Source organism: Schistocerca gregaria, chromosome 1, assembly GCF_023897955.1.
Source record: "Schistocerca gregaria isolate iqSchGreg1 chromosome 1, iqSchGreg1.2, whole genome shotgun sequence".
Taxonomy (NCBI): Eukaryota; Metazoa; Arthropoda; class Insecta; order Orthoptera; family Acrididae; genus Schistocerca; species Schistocerca gregaria.
The window spans coordinates 809,531,252-809,553,378 of record NC_064920.1 but is presented as its reverse complement, the minus strand read 5'-3'; the positions used below and the strand labels follow the sequence as shown (position 1 = coordinate 809,553,378).

Here is a 22,127-nt window from a genome sequence, read left to right as displayed (position 1 = left end):
CATCTTGAAGTACGTGGAGTATGTTTACAGCACATACTCTTAGCTTACCCTTTTTCCTCTTCCACCACCAGCTCAGTGACAAATGCGCACACTGTCTTCTCTTTTTATTTATTTCAGTGTGTTTGATCTTTCCTGTTTTCCGTGCCATTAGGACGATAGTTGGAAGGTTATTAGGAGACCTGCCATCCTCCATTCACATTTTTTCCCAGAGTTTTGTGTAAAAGTCTACGATCAGAATTCCGAGTCTCCGCAGATGTCCCTCGAGGGAGCCGGCGCAGACACGTTAATGGGCGGGTCTAGGGACGACTGCCACGCACCGCTGCCGGACGCTAATTGGCAGGATTTATTCGGTGACGGCCGAGACGGCGACTCTCATGGGAAAAGCTTCTTGTTTCCTGCCGCTGTTATTCCAGCTTTCCTATTGATTAACTCTTCCGCTCCCCTGCACTGCTTCACAAGCTCGCCGCCGCATTCACCGCTCCGCATCGCGTCCGCAGTGTTTAGGGAACAGCTAGAACAAGTTTCTTTCACGTAACAAATTTCACGTAGTGAAACGTCACGAAGTGTCTTTCGAACGTAACCTCATCCGATTTGAGCAACGTACTGAAATGACCCATGACGGAATCCAACATAATGTTGTTGCAACATCATTCTCTTAGCTTCAACGGGGAAAAAACATAAAAATGTTTACTACAAAAGCGACAGGGTTTCTGCAGCAAACTGAAAGAAACTAAGTTTAAAGATTCATCTGTACAATCAGAAGCAATGTTTTACAGCCTATAAACCTAACTTCACGTTCGCTATTTGTTTCACACGGCTAAATTTTAACATTTTATGGTTCTATTAAATTTAACGTCCCTTAGCGATTAAATTCGTATGGATCGAAAACGAGGGTACAAGCGGGTTGTTCTGAGTCTGTAGTGTGGAATAATTCACTTCAGCTGTTACAACTTAAAGTATCAGAAATATCTAAGTTTGCAAGAGCTCCTTTCTTTAATAACGGGAATTTAATACTAAAATCCTGTTAGATGAACTACGTACCGTTCTTTTAATCAGAACATGTAAGAATTTCCGCAACCTTTTTGGCCGAAGTCAGTTTGACTTTACAGAGTTATGTCGTTTGTCCCAGTGATGCTTCGCCGATTAAACTTGAGACGTTTTCTTCCTGCAGTTGCTGTAACAGGATGTTTCTCGCGCATGTTATGCTGCCTCCTTCCTCCTGTGATGCCTGTTACTTCCTCGACTCGATGCTAGTGCACCTACATGTACTAACTGCCGCAATCTCTCGTTTAGCGTACCGCAGAAACACAACGATCATTCAATACCACGGCATTTTGAACACCGTCTCTAAATACGACTAGCGTTAAAACCCTCATGGACGCTTAGCGAGAAAAAGAATACATCTGTAGCATTTTTCATCAAACAGCAAAAAGTTTTTTTTCACCTCCTCTAAAAAATCTAACGATTTGTATACGTAGTATTTTTATTATTATTATTTTACACCCTGTATATCAAAATCTAGGTCAGCGCCCACTGTTTCGCTCCCGTGTACTGTATGGTCTCTACAGATTTGTTTTCCTTCAATCGAATTTGTAAGTTACTACGCTCTCTTTTATAGAGTTAGTGTGACCCTTTACATGCCTGCGAATCTTTGGATAATTAAAGTGTTCCAACGTGTTTAATTATATATAGAGTTTATTTCGAAACTAGAAGCTAAATATCAATTTTCACCAGTTTTCAAAGATGTAGCTTCAAAAATGTTTTAGTAGTTCTTTAACAGTGATTTATTTAAAAAAACCTTCACCCACTATTTCACCCCCTTAGGGGTTGAATTTTACAAAATAGTGGAAAGCGTACTTTCTTATTTCTTACTGGTCGTAGTACTATCTTCAAAATAGCCTTAATAGCGCAATGTTTTCAAAAATGGTTCAAATGGCTCTGAGGACTTATCTGAGGTCATCAGTCCCCTAGAGCTACTTAAACCTAACTAACCTAAGGACATCACACACATCCATGCCCGAGGCAGGATTCGAACCTGCGACCATAGCGGTCACGCGGTTCCAGACTGAAGCGCCTAGAACCGCACGGTCACACCAGCTGGCGCGACATGTTTTCAAAATACCTTATATCTCCTTTTTCATCTCCTTAGGAGCGAAATTCGGAAACGTTCCTTCTGAAACTATGCCTACAGTATAACATCATCTCAAAATTTCAAGCTTCTATGCTTAGCGCATTGGGCTGGGCATGATGAGTCAGTGATCAGGCTTTTCCTTCTATGCAAGGTCTCTCTCCTAAGAGCGCCAGGTCCTTTTTCTGTGGCGTTTCGGCAGGTATTTACAGTTACATTGTTTCAATATGTAGCTCTAGTCAGCCTAAACAAATACTGCTCATATCATCTTTCATGCGACTGCCATTGAGGACGAAAACCGTGAGTTTGTTTCCCGGTAAGAACAAAATTATTTTGAAACAGAATTTTACGTGCCCATTCGATAGAGCGGTCACATGTTAGTCTAGTGCCCTATTTGTTCTATCGATATGTATTAACAGGGACAGTAAAACATGAAGAAGAATCAAGCATTCCGGTAGCGACAGCATCGTCCTGGCCTGCACTGACTGCTACTCACATGCTGCAGCAGCGCTGCTCAGTCGCTACCAGAGTACTGAGTGCTCTTCTTATTCTACTGCTCCTGTTAGTAAATATCGATAAAACAAATATTGCACTAGACTAACATGGGACGGCTGTATCGAATGGGCACGTAAAATTCCACTTCAAAATCATTTTGTGTTTACCGGGAGACAAACCGACGCCTTCCGTCTTCACTGGCAGTCGCATGAGAGACGTGATGAGCAGTATACGTTTCATTGTTACACAATGAAAAAATGAAATTCAAATATCTGCCGAAATGCCAGAGAAAATGCGCCTGACGACTCTTACGAGAGACGCGCTGCATATAGAAACTGCAAGTATCTAGGGGAGAGTTTTCATGTACCCTGCATTCCTGCTCTATATTAACTGATAGGAAACCACGGAAGTCCTAAATCGTCGAACTTTCCTGCTTCCAAATACAGCCCAGGCCCAAACACAGTCCTTAATCTCCAGTGCCCTCGGTATGGTAACTATGAAATACCAATTTCACCACTACTGTTAACCGAATGGCTCAATCCACCGACAGACTAACAGCATTCCTGTGTAAGTGCCACCAAACAGGGAGACTAATAAAAAGAAAGCTTGGCAACGAACGGCGCTGTTGACGTTTCGAAAGCTGTAAGCGGCGGCGAATGGACGCGCTGGAGCCTGCGGAGAGTGCCGTCCGGCGCAGCGAGAGAAACAAATCGTGCTTCATACATGTTTAAAAGGCGGATCAATCACCGCAGTGGCTGGCCGAGAAAAAACGGGGAGAGCGCCGGACGGAGAGGGCGGGGCAGCCGGCAGCGGTAGCGCTCGGCCTCAGCTGTCGCGGCGAGCACGCGGCTGATGGATGGGCGGACGCAGCCCGTGCCGAGGGCGGGCGGGCGGGCGGGCGGGCGGGCGGGCAGGCAGGCAGGCAGGCAGGCGCGCGCACCGACAGCTGCCTTCGCGCTGTAACGACTGCCAAAGTCGACACGTTACTGACACTACTGGTAGCGAAATACTGGGTTTCATTTTTTGGAAATATTCTCCCTGCCGATACCACCCATACGCTTCTGACCCACTCGTCATCGAAATGTTGTTGTTCTTGGCGTCTTCAGTCCTGAGACTGCTTTGATGCAGCTCTCCATGCTACTCTATCCTGTGCAAGCTTCTTCATCTCCCAGTACATATCGCAACCTATCTCTTTCTGAATCTGCGTAGTGTATTCATCTCTTGGTCTCCCTCTACGATTTTTACCCTCCACGCTGCCCTCCAATGCTAAATTTGTGATCCCTTAATGCCTCAGAACACGTCCTACCAACCGGTCCCTTCTTCTCAAGTTGTGCCACAAACTCCTCTTCTCCGCAGTTCTATTCAATACTTCCTCGTTAGTTACGTGATCTACCAATCTAATCTTCAGCATTCTTCTGTAGCTCCACATTTCGAAAGCTTCTATTCTCTTCTTGTCCAAACTATTTATCACCCATCTTTCACTTCCATACATGGCTACACTCCATACAAATACTTTCAGAAATGACTTCCTGATACTTAAATCTATACTCGATGTTAACAAATTTATCTTCTTCAGAAACGCTTTCCTTGCCATTGCCAGTCTACATCTTATATCCTCTCTACTTCGACCATCATCAGCTATTTTGCTCCCCAAATAGCAAAACTCCTTTACTACTTTAAGTGTCTCACTTCCTAATCTAATTCCCTCAGCATCACCCGACTTAATTCGACTACATTCCATTATCCTCGTTTTGCTTTTGTTGATGTTCATCTTATATCCTCCTTTCAAGAAACTGTCCATTCCATTCAACTGCTCTTCAAAGTCCTTTGCTGTCTCTGACAGAATTACAATGTCATCGGCGAACCTCATAATTTTTATTTCTTCTCCATGGATTTTAATACCTACTCCGAATTTTTCTTTTGTTTCCTTTCCTGCTTGCTCAATATACAGATTGAACAACATCGGGGATAGGCTACAACCCTGTCTCACTCCTTTCCCAACCACTGCTTCCCTTTCGTGCCTCTCGACTCTTATAACTGCCATCTGGTTTCTATACAAATTGTAAATAGCCTTTCGCTACCTGTATTTTACCCCTGCCACCTTCAGAATTTCAGAGAGAGTATTCCAGTCAACATTGTCAAAAGCTTTCTCTAAGTCTACAAATGCTAGGAACGTAGGTTTGCCGTTTCTTAATCTTTCTTCTAAGATAAGTCGTAAGGTCAGTATTGCCTCACGTGTTCCAACATTTCTACGGAATCCAAACTGATCTTCCCCGAGGTCGGCTTCTACCATTTTTTTCCATTCGTCTGTAAAGAATTCGCGTTAGTATTTTGCAGCTGTGTCTTATTAAACTGATAGTTCCATAATTTTCACATCTGTCAACATCTGCTTTCTTTGGGATTGGAATTATTATATTCTTCTTGAAATCTGAGGGTATTTCGCCTGTCTCATACATCCTGGTCACCAGGTGGTAGAGTTTTGTCATGACTGGCTTTCCCAAGGCCGTCTGTAGTTCTAATGGAATGTTGTCTACTCCCAAGGCCGAAATAGCGCACATAAACCAACAATCGAAATCTAATACGCGTGAAATGCACGTCTGAACGGCAAATTGTGCAAGCAGTAGAGGAAATCAAGGAGAATGTGGAAAGTAATTAAAGCTCAAGAAGAAGAAACTGAAGCTATAAATACGGGAACGCAGCTGCGAATATGAACCGTCATCGGTTGTATATCGGAATTACAATATTGAAAATCGGTGCTAGATAGGGTTCGAACCTAGATTTCCAGCTTTGCGCGAGCGGTCTCCTTAATCGTTTCGGCTATCAGTGCACGAACGACGGCCAGACCTGAAATTCCATATTTCGTTGTCCATGTGGCACAACCTGCACTCGTATGTTACACATGTTACCGTCCATGAGAGTCGGCGTCCTGGCACTGGCGAATAAACACGAAATAGCAGTGCCTGTGTTATTAAGAAGTACGAAGCAATGTTACTTGGACACACATGCATGTTTGTCCGCAGGAACAGTGCTTTGTATTTCTATATAACAAAGTCTCATTTTATTTCATATCAAAAGTTAAGGTTTGCTGCCGATACTGCAATTTTGTCAGAGACAAAAAAGGACGTGGGAGATCAGTCGAACGGAATGTAGAGTGTCTTGAAACGAGGTTATAAGATGAACAATAACAAACGTAGAACGAAGGTTGTTGAATTAAATCAAGCGATTCTTAGAGAATTATATTAGAAAATAAGGCGCTAGAAGCACTAGAAAAGTTTAGCTACAGTATTTGGGCAGTTAAAATAACTTACGGTGGTCGTGTTAGACAGGATACGTAAGGTGTAGCTAAATAAAAAAAAGACAGACGGGAAAAAGTAAGTAAGCTGTTTATTATTTGAAAAGTAATCGCCATAACTGTTAATACACTAGTGACCATTAAAATTGCTGCATCACGAAGATGACGTGCTACAGACGCGAAATTCAACCGGCAGGAAAAAGATGCTGTGATATGCAAATGATTAGCTTTTCATAGCATTCACACAAGGTTGGCGCCGGTGGCGACACCTACAAGGTGCTGACATGGGGAAAGTTTCCAACCGATTTCTCATACACAAACGTTGTTGAGACGCCTCGTGTAAGGAGGAGAAATGCGTACCACCACGTTTACCGAGCGAGGTGGCGCAGTGGTTAGACACTGGACTCGCATTCGGGAGGACGACGGTTCAATCCCGCGTCCGGCCATCCTGATTAGGTTTTCCGTGATTTCCCTAAATCGCTCCAGGCAAATGCCGGGATGGTTCCTTTGAAAGGGCACGGCCGACTTCCATCCCCGTCCTTCCCTAATCCGATGAGACCGATGACCTCGCTGTCTGGTCTCCTTCCCCAAAAACCAACCAACCAACCAACCATCACATTTCCGACTTCGATAAAGGTCGGATTGTAGCCTATCGCGATTGCGGTTTATCGTATCGCGACACTGCTGCTTGCGTTGGTCGAGATCCAATGACTGTTAGCAGAATATGGAATCGGTGGGTTCAGGAGGGTAATACGGAACGCCGTGCTCGATCCCAACGGCCTCGTATCACTAGCAGTCGAGATGGCAGGCATCTTATCCGCATGGCTGTAACGGATCTTGCTGGCACGTCTCGATCCCTGAGTCAACAAATGGGGACGTTTGCAAGACAACAACCATCTGCACGAACAGTTCGACGACGTTTGCAGCAGCATGGACCATCAGCTTAGTTACCCTTGACGCTGCATCACAGATAGGAGCGCCGGCGATGGTGTACTCAACGAGGAACCTGGGTGCACGAATGGCAAAACGTTATTTTTCGGATGAATCCAGGTTCTGTTTACAGCATCATGATGGTCGCATCCGTGTTTGCCGACATCACGGTGAACGCACATTGGATGCGTGTATCCGTCATCGCCATACTGGCGTATCACCCGGCGTGATGGTATGCGGTGCCACTGGTTACACGTCTCGGTCACTTCTTGTTCGCATTGACGGCATTTTGAACATTTCAGATGTATTACGACCAGTGGCTCTACCTTTCATTCGATCCCTGCGATACCCTACATTTCAGCAGGATAATGCACGACTGCATGTTGCAGGTCCTGTACGGGCCTTTCTGGATACAGAAAATGTTAGACTGCTGCCCTGGCCACCACATTCTCCAGATGTCTCACCAACTGAAAACGTCTGGTCAATGGTGGCCGATCAACTTGCTCGTCACAATACGCCAGTCACTACTCTTGATGAACTGTGGTGTCGTGTTGAAGCTGCATGGGCAACTGTACCTGTACACGCCATCCAAGCCCTGTTTGACTCAATGCCCAGGCGTATCAAAGTTATAGTGTAATGTATTTGTCCAATGGATACCCGTTTATCATCTGCATTTCTTCTTGGTGTAGTAATTTTACTGGCCAGTAGCGTACATTTAACCCACTGTGAGACAAGGCGGTCAGTGCCTTCTTGGTAAAATGTATGCGGTTGCCAACGGAACCAAGATTGTGCCCAGGGGTGCATCTCTTCATCCGAAGCAAATCGATGGGCATTAACGTCTTTCTTGAGAGCTCCAAAACTATGGAAATCGCATTGGGAGAGATGGGGACTGTGCGGAGGGCGTGTAAGGGCTCCCGGCGGATGCTGCGTCGTAATCCAAACAACTTTGGCGACATGTGGGATGGCATTTCCTGCAACAGATGCCGCTGTCCGTCAAGATTCGTGAGTTTAGACTTCATCGCGAGCTTTAATTTTCAAGAAGTGTCCACGTATCGCTGTGCGTTAATCGAGGCGCGCCATGACGTCCACATGCCCAGGGATGTTGACGCATGGTATCATTCTGTTGTGGGATAACGCCCGTCCAATGTTGCCAAGGCTGTTTCGACAAAGCTGCAGAACTTTCGTTGCAATGTCCTTACACGTCCTCCACACAGTTCCGTCTACCTTTGCGATTTCCATATTTTTGAAGTCCTAAAGAAAGACATTCGCGGCCGTCGATTTGCTTTGGTCCAAGAGGTGCACGCTTGGGTAAAATAGAACCACAAACATTTTCCCGTGAAGGCATTCACCGTTTTGTTTCACAGTGGGATAAATGAATTCATAGGTATGGCGATTACTTTTGAAGTAATAAACAGCTTACTTACTTTTCCCCATCCGTCTCCTCTTCATTTGACTACCCCTTATAAAATCTAGACTGGCAATGACAAGAGAAGCGTTTATGAGAAAAGAGCAATTTGTCAACATCTAATATTAGTATGATTGTCTGGAATGTAGACTTTTACGGAAGTGAAACGTGGGCAATCAACACTTCAGCACTTCAGACTAGACTACAATAGAAGTTTTTGATATGTGCTATACAAGAACGTTAAAGATTAGATGGGAAGATTGGATAACTAATGAAGTAGTACTGAGCTGTTTTGGGAAAGAAACGAATGCCATGACTAAAAGAAGGGACTGGTTGATGGGACACACATCCAGGGGCGTTAAAGAAACTCAAGGAGACCAAAGTTACAAAGTTATAGCATGCAGGTTAAAATGGATGTATATTGCAGTAGGTATGCAGAGATGAAGACGCTTGCACAAAATAGGCTAGTGCGAAGATCTGCATTAAACCATCATTATTCTGATTGACGACGAAATTCAATAACAGGTACTCCATCCTATAACATAACTTTTTAACCTAACCTAGGTATCTGGTTTCGCTGCAGCCAATGTCACCACACGCACAAGATTCCAAACAATAGAAGCAAAATGATTATTGCCAGTGTTCTCTCTCTCTCTCTCTCTCTCTCTCTCTCTCTCTCTCTCTCTCTCTCCCCCACAACCCCTCACCATTACGTCACGGATTACAACCGAATCCTGATATCGATAGGTTCACTCCTTGTATTCTTGAAATTCCGCACTCAATTGCAGTAACACCCTCAGAAACATTGTTTTTTGTTAGTGGAGGTGTTGCGTGACACAGAAGCACCACCCTACTGAGCAAATGACCGACTATTAATTATTACATTGTCCATTTGGTGATTAAAACAATTTTATGTAAGTACATGAGCGGCACATAGTAAACACCAGATCCTAAAAATATGTCATAGTAACAGGCAAGGTCACTGTGAAGAAAAAGGTTAAGAACAGTCTGATGCAGTAATTTTTTCTGGGGTGATATTCCGAAATAATGTGTTGAACGAGGGCTTTTGTGAAGTAATTATGAAGCAAGAGGGTGGAGCAATAGAGAAAAAAAATGTGAAAGTGCTAAACACTCGAAAGTATGTTACAGAAGCTCTTAGAGGGAACAGGCATTCAGTTATATATTCAAGGTTCAAGCTATAATCTATTGAAATGTTCATGAAAGTTCTGCAAGCTGTAACATTATTTGATGAAAGGATACGGTACTGGTGCGAAATTGATGTATCGACGTCGGCTATATGCTGATGCTATAGGAGTCACAAGGATAGAATATGTGAATTGAATCACTTGATGATTTTGAGTTGCGCGAACAAGTTGAAGAGTCTCTAAAGTCTATTCTGTGAACGTAATTGTAGACGTTCAGATGATGGAAAGGAATCCTTACACTGAAAGATAGGTGTCGTCCACAACATGTAGCTTCCATCATTACTGTGTCATTAGCGAGAATTGTGTCATGTAAGATCGACAAAACATATAAATTCTGACAATGTTGTCAATTGCTGTCGATCTTCGGGCCTCAACTGCTGTATTAGCGGGGAGTGTTTGTCCCTGCTGTCATCCTTCCCAGCCAGGGTCGAAACCAGTTAAGTAGTGTGTAAGTCACGGGGTCAGTGACCTCAGCAGTTTGGTCCCTTAGGAATACACACACATTTTAACATTTTATGAGTAGACTGCAGCTTCAGGGTAACATCAACTTATGCACTCAGCGACGTAACCAACGTAAAAAAGGCGATATTTAGGAATATTGGGACACTGGGCAGTCTTACGCGTAAGATGTATAGTGTAATGGTGCTAATGAAATATTGACTGTTCCACTCTAGTACGCAAGGGGCATTGGAGCAGACTTGGGTACGACATGTATGACGTGTAATACTGGCTTTAAGGTTTCGGGGAATTGATGGGATGTACTGAATTCGGAGATATTTAAGTGTGTCTTACGTGCTACGTCCTTTGCGGCGTGTCGATTTTTAAAAGATACTGACTGTCAAACTGAGAGTGAAAGATTTGCATCATGATGCTAACGTGTGTGTTTCGAATCTTGCCTCGGGCATGGATGTGTGTGATGTCCTTAGGTTACTTAGGTTTAAGTAGTTGTAAGTAGTTCTAAGTTCTAGCGGAATGATGACCTCAGAAGTTAAGTCCCATAGTGCTCAGAGCCATTTGAACCATTTTTGAAAAAGTCCGCACTGACAAAGAGGCGTTGTTGCATTGCTGCCAACCTTTTTTGGGGCGTTTTTCTGTTTCTCGTACCGATCATCCCGTGAGCTAAATCTGACTTCGCGTGGCGGAGAAAAATGTTATGCACAACAGGTGCGAAACTGCTTCTTCGAGGATCAATCTTGGAACAAGAAAATACTAATGCATGGATTTTCAAAAAATCCATCAAACTATTATTTTATGTGCATTTGCTAAGCCATCCTCCGATAACTGAGTGCGATGATTTAAATTCAGCATTTTTAACAGTGATATTAATCAGCTGTGGGGAGCAACATGATACTGTAAAGGAATGCATGCTGGAATTTAGTGTCGTCGTCATCGTCGATAGACTAAGCGCTGTGGTAAACGTAAGAGGACGACGGACGGGGGCAGAGGTAGCCCGTTTTATGAAACGGCCCGTTGTGCGTTTGGCATGTTTGAGGACAACGGCGGGAGAAAAATACGACTGTGAGGGGCAGACTCCACTTCCTTTAGAATACGTGTCCGTGTCTTGGACACTGAGTCGTATTACGTGGGTCTAGTCGTGGAAGGTAAAGGACTGTATTTGACCCCAGTAATCGGGAGTAGTACAACAGGAGCACAGCAGTTCAGCACAGGTTAGTAGTGAAGGAGTGCGAGAGTAGCGCAGTGGACCTGCCGTGTGGGCTGAAGCTGTTCAGAAGGTGAGCATAATGAAACAGTGGGGGTTAGCGGTGGAAATCGGCTTCAGGAATGTAAAAGCTGGTAGTACAAGCCGGGGAAAAAGGAGGATAATGCGAGGAGGAGATGGCTTGGTAGCCGGGAGTGACGGGTAGAGTGCGTCCCAGCAGGGAGCCGGCAGTCCGTGGTGGCTGTGGCTGAGGCTGGGGGCTCGCTCCATAAATTAAAAAACCGGCCGGCTGGCGGCCGGGCGGAATGCGGCCAGCAGCCGCGGCGGACCGCCGGCGCCGTAAATCCGCGCCCGCACGCGACCATCGCGTGGCCGGCTCTCCCCAGCGTGCCTCGCGTCTCACCTTACAGTGCAGCGCACTTATCGTGCACCAGCCATTAACCCGATAATGATCGGGATCTACCGAGGGCGCGCCACAATCTTAACGTAAACAGTCGCGACACCACTGATCTGGCCCAATGCCCGCTGGGGTGCGTAAACTTGCGACAAAGCGTCGCACGATTTTTGACGTCATTGCGTGGATAAAACAAACACGTGCGGAGGAATGGGGGCACTACCACTGCAGACGATCCGATTGTCCGTTGTCGACCGACCGTGCACAAGCTTCAAATCAGTATGAATTTTCCTAGCCAGTCATGTGACATGGTGATGCGATATGTGAGACCATAAGCAGCCCCGGTATCACATGAGCAAGTTGTGGGAGGAGGTAGCACTGGAATTCGAACGAAAAAGTAATTTTCTTTGCTCTCGTGTGTTTAGTGCCTGACGGAGGTTTTATGAAATGGTTTGCTCCAAATTCATAAAAGCGTTTTGAATTATATTTAGAGAATTATTACGGTAGCAATTCTTCATGATGTTGAGGTGGTGGTGTAGTCTGAGTCCTTCCCCGTGTCCTATAAACTGTTGTTGTTGTGGTCTTCAGTCCTGAAACTGGTTTGATGCAGCTCTCCATGCTACTCTATCCTGTGCAAGCTTCTTCATCTCCCAGTACCTACTGCAACCTACATCCTTCTGAATCTGCTTAGTGTATTCATCTCTTGGTCTCCCTCTACGATTTTTACCCTCCACGCTGCCCTCCAATACTAAATTGGTGATCCCTTGATGCCTCAAAACATGTCCTACCAACCGATCCCTTCTTCTGGTCAAGTTGTGCCACAAACTTCTCTTCTCCCCAATCCGATTCAATACTTCCTCATTAGTTATGTGATCTACCCATCTAATCTTCAGCATTCTTCTGTAGCACCACATTTCGAAAGCTTCTATTCTCTTCTTGTCCAAACTATTTATCGTCCATGATTCACTTCCATACATGGCTACACTCTATACAAATACTTTCAGAAATGACTTCCTGACACTTAAATCTATACTCCATGTTAACAAACTTCTCTTCTTCAGAAACACTTTCCTTGTAATTGCCAGTCTACATTTTATATCCTCTCTACTTCGACCATCATCAGTTATTTTGCTCCCCAAATAGCAAAACTCCTTTACTACTTTAAGTGTCTCACTTCCTAATCTAACTCCCTCAGCATCACCCGACTTAATTCGACTACATTCCATTATCCTCGTTTTGCTTTTCTTGATGGTCGTCTTATATCCTCCTTTCAAGACACTATCCATTCCGTTCAACTGCTCTTCCAAGTCCTTTGCTGTCTCTGACAGAATTACGATGTCATCGGCGAACCTCAAAGTTTTTATTTCTACTCCATGGATTTTAATACCTACTCCGAATTTTTCTTTTGTTTCCTTTAGTTCTTGCTCAGTATACAGATTGAATAACATCGGGGATAGGCTACAACCCTGTCTTACTCCCTTCCCCACCACTGCTTCCCTTTCATGTCCCTCGACTCTTATAACTGCCATCTGGTTTCTGTACAAATTGTAAATAGCCTTTCGCTCCCTGTATTTTACCCCTGCCACCTTCAGAATTTGAAAGAGAGTATTCCAGTCAACATTGTCAAAAGCTTTCTCTAAGTCTACAAATGCTAGAAACGTAGGTTTGCCTTTTCTTAATCTAGCTTCTAAGATAAGCCGTAGGGTCAATATTGCCTCACGTGTTCCAACATTTCTACGGAATCCAAACTGATCTTCCCCGAGGTCGGCTTCTACCAGTTTTTCCATTCCTCTGTAAAGAACTCGCGTAAGTATTTTACAGCTGTGACTTATTAAACTGATACTTCGGTAATTTTCACATCTGTCAACACCTGCTTTCTTTGGGATTGGAATTATTACATTCTTCCTGAAGTCTGAGGGTATTTCGCGTGTCTCATACATCTTGCTCACCAGCTGGTAGAGTTTTGTCAGGACTGGCTCTCCCAAGGCCGTCAGTAGTTCCAATGGAATGTTGTCGACTCCGGGGGCCTTGTTTCGACTCAGGTCTTTCAGTGCTCTGTCAAACTCTTCACGCAATATCGTATCTCTCATTTCATCTTCATCTACATCCTCTTCCATTTCCATAATATTGTCCTCAAGTACATCGCCCTTGTATAGACCCTCTATATACTCCTTCCACCTTTCTGCTTTCCCTTCTTTGGTTAGAACTGGGTTTCCATCTGAGCTCTTAATATTCATACAAGTGGTCCTCTTTTCTCCAAAGGTCTCTTTAATTTTCCTGTAGGCAGTATGTATCTTACCTCTAGTGAGATAAGCCTCTACATCCTTACATTTGTCCTCTAACCATCCCTGCTTAGCCATTTTGCACTTCCTGTCGATATCCTCAGTAAAAATTAACTAAGGGTGTTGGGATTTGCTAGCGTCACATGTCAAAACTGAAGGTGAATACGCGGGTAGAGCCTCATTGTCCGGTAGTTTCTTAGACAGCTTCTGAAGGAATCTGATAAGTTTATGTTAAATTACGTTTGTTTCTAAACAATAAAATGCGAGAGGAATTTTTAATAATGTAATAACAAAAATGAACACACGAAAAACAAGATTTTATCCTTAGATAGTTTACATAAGCAGTCTACTTGCTAATTTCAGCTTTTAGGGGAATTCACTGTCTTGTAAAATCATTGCAAATGTCCTCTGCAGTGTCTCACCGCAGTATTTTGTTCCACGTATCGACAAATAAGTTCCATTTTACAGTACCATACGTATTTAAATGATTATTTAATAACAATAAATGGTTAATAATATACTTCGGAGTATAATCTTATTTATTCGTTACATACCTTTCTCGACAGAAAGTGCTGGAAGCTTTTCTCTCACGTGCGATGTCACAGCAGTACTTCTATTATGCAGTCAACAAAGTTGTTAATGTCTGTACGCGTTGATACCGTTAGATGTCAGGCGAGCCTTCTTTGTATATCTCTGTGTTGTATACCAGAGTAATACATTGTACAATGTAACAATAATACATCTTGCAAGGAAGCGAATACGTCTGAATAGTGGCCTTTTTCACTTACTTGGTCTTCCTGACGGACGCCATCAATCCAAACACCACTCGAAGAAGCATTAACGATGAAACGCAAAGTCTGCTTCTGATCACGAGGAAACAAGGAATAATGAGATTGACTCAAATGCATCTTGTCGTAGTGAAGAGCAGTTTACTGATAATGGAGATCATTTAGATGAAATAGATGATACTCTAAATACAGGAGTTCCAATCTGAAACTCGGGCAAAACGTACAATACAAGAAAAAAGTTTACGTGCTCGTGCAGAAATAACATTCAGAAGATTATGATGAGAAACTACTTGAAATTGAAAATAACAAGCTTTTTTTTTTTTCCTCAGGAAAAGGCTTCAGAAAGTGAAGATAGTTAATACCGATTTTTGATGAGTACGTTGCTACATTTCTGTGAGGTTTCTTCGTCTAGCAAGCCATAGTGTGCCCAACACATATATAGATAGTAAATCGTATGTCTATGGAAACCTGACTCACAAAAATGCCGACTGTACTGATTCGCTCCGACGACGTCGCCGGCAAAGTACGCGGTGTTGTCGCACGATACGATAACGCACGACAAGGGCGCGTGTTTACGCTTGCGGTGGACACACAGTTACCGTTTTGTTGTACTCTGCGACAGCAGCGCTCTAAGCGACCATCAGGCTAAATTTCTCAATACGATATCGGATGAGCGCGAATAATATCGTTTATATTGATTTGTAACATATCTACATTGGCGAGCGGATGTAATGCCATAAAAAATCGAAAGTTATATGATATCTGTCCCAAATTTCGGTTATCCCAAGGGTCCTCGTAGATCTTGATTTGTTATAACTTAAACTCTGTCAATGTAGCGGGACAGGATTAGACTTCGGTTCGTGAAGATCATTCCTTTTTCCAGAGGTGTAGATGGCGGTTGCGCCCCTCTGGGTACATCCATGAGGTCTGCAGATAGCCCGAAATAATGAAAAGTCAGAGGACGCGTCATACTGCTCGAAACCAGAATACTTGCGCATTTGCTGACACTAACTAGCAGGAAAGCAAACGATGAACTTTGCAGGGTGACCGTTTCATGTTCACCAGGTGTTATGCTGGAGTTTTAGCACTGTAACTAGTTTTTTTAAAGGTGCATATTGCTCAGAGAGTAATCGGTATTTAAGCGCTTTTTAAGAATTGCAGCTGGCATATGTGAGATCTCCAATTTGGCGATATCATTTCTTCAGATAACGTTCTGTATTCTTATTTAGGTTGTTAGGAAAATGTCATATTAACATTTCGAATCCTCCGGGTTCGAACTTCGGTTGCAGGCGGATTTTTTGTGTGACTAATGCCGGATAATGAAGTGTTTTGGATTATACGCAATGCTGAAGTTCTCCACATAAAGGTTGCACGAGCGCATTCGCTTTTCAAAAAAAAAAAAAAAAAAAAAAAAAAAAAAAAAAAAAAAAAAAAAAAAAAAAAAAAAGAATAGTATAATATATTCCATAGACCCGTGGCTGGTAAAACACTGTGGAGATTAAGCGTAATCGTATCTGTGGCTGCTTAATTTATGCGTATTTATTTACCTTACTTCGAATCTATTTACGAAACACAGAATACACAGCAGAAAACAAACTGCAAATGACAAACTGTTTCATGGATGTATTACATTGCAGAACTGAGCGGCCGTAGAGCAGAAGAAGCAGATTTTCTCTAGGGTCTTCTCGATGGAACAACGTTCGATTTGATATCAGTTTTAGGGCCTTCCGGGTTTCGTGAAATCGTACTGTTATAGTCGTGACGAAAAATTGCGAAAAATGATTTATGTATCGTATTCATAGGCAAAAGAAATACATGTGTAGTGGCGATGGCTATTTTCAGATTGTCAGTCAAGTCCATTCAGAGAATATTTCGTTCAGCTTCAACAGTAACAAATATTAAAAGTTATATAAAGCGGACTGAATGCCTCCTTTGGTGGAAATGTAGGCACAAACTTTTGGTCTTCGATAAGAGAGGAGAATAATAGAACGGTTTACCCTGTGAAACTACGTAATCTTTTTCTAGAGGAGTGTATTTGGTAGACTATTGTAATCAAAATTTTGTAAAATGAGCCGTCAACCACGTGGATCCCACGACGCTGAGAATGTGTGTAGTAATATGTCCTGACAGAAGATACGGTATAGGAAGCCTCAACTACACAGACTGGTAGTGTGGCCCCCTCGTCGTAACTCTTTAAGAGCTTTCAGAGCTTATCGCCAAAACAGGCGGGGGAAGGTCGCTTCTGGCGCGACAGGCTGTTCCGTAGGAGCGCGCTGTCAACTCGTGGCCCAATGTATCAACCGCTCTTATTTTGTAATTCCGTTTGCGGCAGAAAATCGTGCGTATCTGAGAGGATGAATGATGGGGAAATAGGAACAAGAAGCTAGACCAGAGGATACACATAACCTCAGCATAGCTCCATTTTTACTTCGACAATTTAGCCCCAGTTTTGCTATAGCAATCAGAAGCAGCTGTCACCTGCGTCTAACTTGTAGAGTTCGGAAACACCAAACTATCGTATTTCCAGCGGATACAGATATGGCCATTGTTTGAATATTTGCCAGGGGTACACGCAATTAAAATAACCTGGGCAGTGCGAGACAAATATACGAAATCGTGCAACAAAGTTATTAGAGCATATAACAACATTCATCTCTTCGGTTTAAATGAGAAATGAAAGAATTAATTTGAGACTCAGAATGCTGTTACTTGATGAGAGCATGAAAGGAACTGCCGAGAACTTAAGCGAAGTTTATATATAACTAAAAATTTGACGGCGCGTCCGCAAGGAGAAGGGGTGAGGGGGAGAGGAGGGGGGCAGTAACGAGACGATACCTTGCCACTTCTTGGTATCTGGAACACAGAATTTTCTTTTCTTCCCCACAGAATTCTCATACATACCTAGATATTGTTGTCGTTGACTCTACTAAACTGCAGCTTCAGTCTGGTCTGGTATTACAGTGCAGAAACAAATCAGAAACGCTGTGTCTGCTTTCACAGCAATTTATGCACGTTCCTTTGGCTCGGCGATGGTTTACACGTTGTCCTACATTGTAACAAATTTAAACTTTTGCAGGACAGTACCAAAATAGAATCCCTACAGTTTTTATCGTTGCTTAATTGTACCCATCCTTTTTGAACAACTGAAAAGGACGTGTGCAACATACACAGTACGTTACCAATTTCCGCGGGATTTCCCTCTTCACCTTTCTAAAACAAGCATGACTGTGATATGAGCATGGCTGGCTAATAATTTTCACCATCTCCAACCCGCCTCCCCCCCACAAACTTGTAGTACACACTGCAAACCGTGGCCGTTTTATTCCTTTCCTATGCTTCACCTGTGGATGAGGATGCATCAGTTGGTAATAAAGTATGCAATTTTCTGCACTTGTAGTACAGTTTTTATCAAGTTTGTAGAAGTGTGACCTCCGGGAGTTATCTAAACCAAGAGCGTGCCAATACCCCACAATATGTAGGGTTGAAATGACAAATGTCTGACAGCAAATGACCATATTATCCTTCACTTGTATGTATACTTGCATAGACTCGTTGAACCATAGACATCTACAAGCTTTCCACACTTTGGTTAAGTGTTTGTGCATTAGGTAATATCAATGACGAGTACAAATTGTGTTACATGGTCCCACATACAACAATCAGATGGACAGAGTTCAGCTGAGCACGCAGATCGTAGAACTGGTCCTCCACAACCCATCCATATATCATCACAGAAGTCGCCCTCTACACCCCCAACAATGTGACTGAAATGTACTGAAAACCCCAAAATGCATAAGCAACTTGCTTCCTCTTATGGTTAGGTGCTCATATGGTTGAAAGTCTGGAAGAGTACCTGGGGTAAAGTTCTTGTAGAAAGCAACTGTTAGGTGTGTTGGGGGAATACATTAACCTACCAGAACGTTACCTATAATTCCAATCCACATATTAATACTAAACTGCTACTCATTTATAACCTCAATTGCAGCATGAGAATTTTCATCGCCTTCTAATAATTATTTGTGAAAGTTTGGGTATGTTACACTGAGCCACTGTTGGTGATGCTATCACGGATTCTATCACAGCAATGCAACGATAACTGTGAGCTACTAGTTTCTATTTGGAAACATATTTTCATACAGCCCAATGCCTATTAATTATTCTGCCGCATCACATAAAAATTTTGTATTACAGTTATGGGTACAATTTTTTGATATATAGTACTTACTTACACTATATGTATAAAATGTTAAAAACAATATGTATTTAAAATATACAGAGAGATGATTATTATTAAAGCCCTAGTTTCAAAACACTGAAGGGGAACAAACCACTGCTCTGGATGATGTCAAATTTGAATGGAATGTAATTGAAGAAGGGGAAAACATAACGGAAACAAAAAAAGTATAATGGAAAAGTTTACCACTGGAGCAGTGGAATGTGTAAAATGAGACACAGGGTACGCTGTTCCTAAGTTTACATCTGACACAATGACACACGTGACTGTCCCCAATGGAGGATAGTACGCTGGTGGTATAGCTCTTTTACAAAAATAGTGACTGTGCGCCAGTAGCTCTCCAGAATTTTCAAGGGTATAAAAAAAAGACATCTGATGTCTGCAGAGGGCCTGGAGGAAGTGAATACCAAGAAACATGTCTCTTGGAGCACAATTTGGCAGGGGGAGGAAAACAGTTGAGGAGATATCAATAGAAGATGTGGCTCCATCATTGCAGGTGGATTCGAGCGGTGGTGTGTAAACATGCAGTGCAAGGGAATTGCCCAGATGTTGGACATTGCATTGCTATCTGTACAAAATTACCCATGTTAAAGAGCCACTTCATGCTGACCTGTTGGCAAGACAAACATTGAAACTTCCTGGAAGATTAAAACTGTGTGCCAGACCAAGACTTGAAAATGGGACCTTTACATTTTGCGGGCATGTGCTCTACCAACTGAGCACCCAAGCATGACTCAAGACCTGCCCTCACAGCTTTATTTCTGCCAGTATGTCATCTCCTGCCTTCCAAGTTTCATATAAGCACACATTCTGACAAAGTGTAAATTTCACCCAAGACAAATTTTTGCTCTACAATTTCTTGTTTGCGTGGAAGTGGATGATGAATGCCAACGAAACATTCTGTGCACAGACAAAACCCATTTCCACCTCAAAGGACATGCCAATACAAAGAATTGTAGAATATGGGCAGCAAAAAAATCTGCTTGCACATCAAGTGGTACTACTACATTCTGCAGAGATATAGATTGGGTTGACAACATCGTTTATTGTAAAGCCATATCTTTTTGAGGGGTTAAGTCCTGTGGATCCTTCTACCTGTACCATCGCTGGTAAATAGTGTGTGAGTCTGTTGCACATCTACGTCATTTCAACCCTTCTACAGCATGGAACTGAGTGAGGTTCTGCAGTGGCTAGCACGCTGGACTGGCATTCAGGATGATGACAGTTCAAACTTGCATCTGGCTGTCCTGATTTAGGTTTTCCACGATTTCCCTAAAGCACTTCAGGCAAATGCTGAGATGCTTCCTTTGAAATGACACAGCCGATTTCCTACTCCATCCTTCTCTAACCCGATGGGAATCATGGCATCACTGTTGGTCCTCTCCCCCCCCTCCCCCCAACCAACCAGGCTATAGCTTGGGTTTGATGGTAGGATCATTTTTATGCGAGATTGCACCCCTGCACACATTACACAGCCAGTGAAGCAGCTGCTACAGAGGCTTTTTGGAAATGTTAGAATTATGTCATTGTTTCCCTACAGGCTGCTATCCTGATAACCTGATCTTAATCCATGTGACTTCCAGCTGTGAAAGATTCTGTGTTCAGTGCACTGATTACAAATGTAGGTGAACTGAAGGCACGCATTGCACAACACATTTTGAAAGTGACTCCTGAGACACTGTGACATGTCATGGAATATGCTGTTTCTCTATTTCAGCCAACAGCAGAGAGCAATGGACAGCATGTCTTGTTCCAGTCTCATAGCAAAAACAAAATTTCATTCTTGCTTTAGCAATACACTATCATTTAGTCTGAAACAATGCTGCCTAGTATTGATGTTATAACAAAATACTATGTTATTTATGGTAATATACTTCATTGGTTAATTTATTAAATTGAACATATTGATCCTACCTTGTAATTATAACTAAAAAACAGCGAATTTTTGGAAGCACATTTATCTGGCCTAGTTTGTGTTTTGATAAGAGGAATAAGCCACCAAAAACTGATAATGTATTTCAGGAATATTCTGTAGATAGCATTAAACTGTGCAGTAGTAGTTCTAATGTAACATAGTACTTTACCTATGATAGCTAATGAGAAGGAACTCTCAATAATTTTGGTTGTAATTAGTTTTGTGTACTTCTTGTAAGCTCTATTTCTTGGGGCATGACATGTCATCGGCCTAATCGACTCAGTTACACACACACAAAAAAAAAGCCAATTTTAGAACACATCTCACTTGGCGAGTGAGCAAATGTAGCCAGACCATGTTTTTTGAACAGTAGAATGTTTATTGTGTTTAAAATTTTATGATCAAATGTAACAATACCAGACAATTGATACTAATTTTCTTATATTTCAGTGGTGGCAAATTCATTAGTATTGGTGAGAAGATTAGATTGCCAGATGATGTAACTATGGGTTACATAATTGGTGAGTAGTACTCCTACCACACATTTGTAAGCAGTTATATAACTGTTTGAATGTTGTTAATTCTCACTATGTTGCTGAGTTTGTTTGTTATATTTATTTACACAAAGATTCATAATATCTCATGTTAAAGTACTCAATAAATAGTTCTCATCCACAGCAGTTTGCACTGGTTTTTAGAATCTTCTAAAACATTTAATAAGCAACATACCGGTACACCACTACAAAACTTTTATTGCAGTTTTCAAAAGTTTAACATCCTTTTCTTTGGAGTGGGATCTAAAACATTGTTGTTGAAATATATTTTAAATTTTTTGCGTGTATGTACTATAAAAAGAAGCAACTAATATTAACACAGATGTGCAGAACAGTTTTTTGGGAAGATTTTGCGAATTATTTGGGTGTATTAAAACTGGCAAATTTCACTCCAGTAATCAGCTACTCAAATATTATAATTTTAGAGACCAAAATCCAAAACATAAAATTTATTAGTATTATTTCTTGGAAGGCTTGAATTTTGTGAAATGCTCAAGATTACTGTTCACTGCAGTCAAAATATAAACTTGAGTAACAAATTATTATTTTCTATCAAATGTCACTGTTGACATCTGTCTGTTTGCCATTCACATTTCTGCTGATAGTATTGTCACGCATGCATGTCAACAGTATTATTCCAGTGTGTTACTGGTAATTTTATAAGTGATGGAAAGTGAAACATATGAAAATCTATGACTGAAGGAAAAAAATTTGATCATTTGCGCAAAAGTAGTCTGGATCAGACATAACTCCAAATCTTCAATCCCTTTTATATTATTTGCATGGAGGTAGGCAAGAAACTACTGCAAATTCAGTTCAAAGTTCAATGTGTAGTTTACATTGCA

The 22,127-nt window shown here is 42.3% G+C and overlaps 1 protein-coding gene across 1 annotated transcript in view; it reads left to right on the top strand.

Moving 5' to 3' along the window:
- Window positions 1-22,127, top strand: part of LOC126270700 (fringe glycosyltransferase) — a 570,474-nt gene that overhangs the window by 540,330 nt on the left and 8,017 nt on the right. The window contains exon 8 of the mRNA XM_049974091.1: window positions 21,179-21,249. Within this exon, the coding sequence (XP_049830048.1) occupies window positions 21,179-21,249 (71 nt within the window). The remainder of the gene's footprint in view (window positions 1-21,178; window positions 21,250-22,127) is intronic.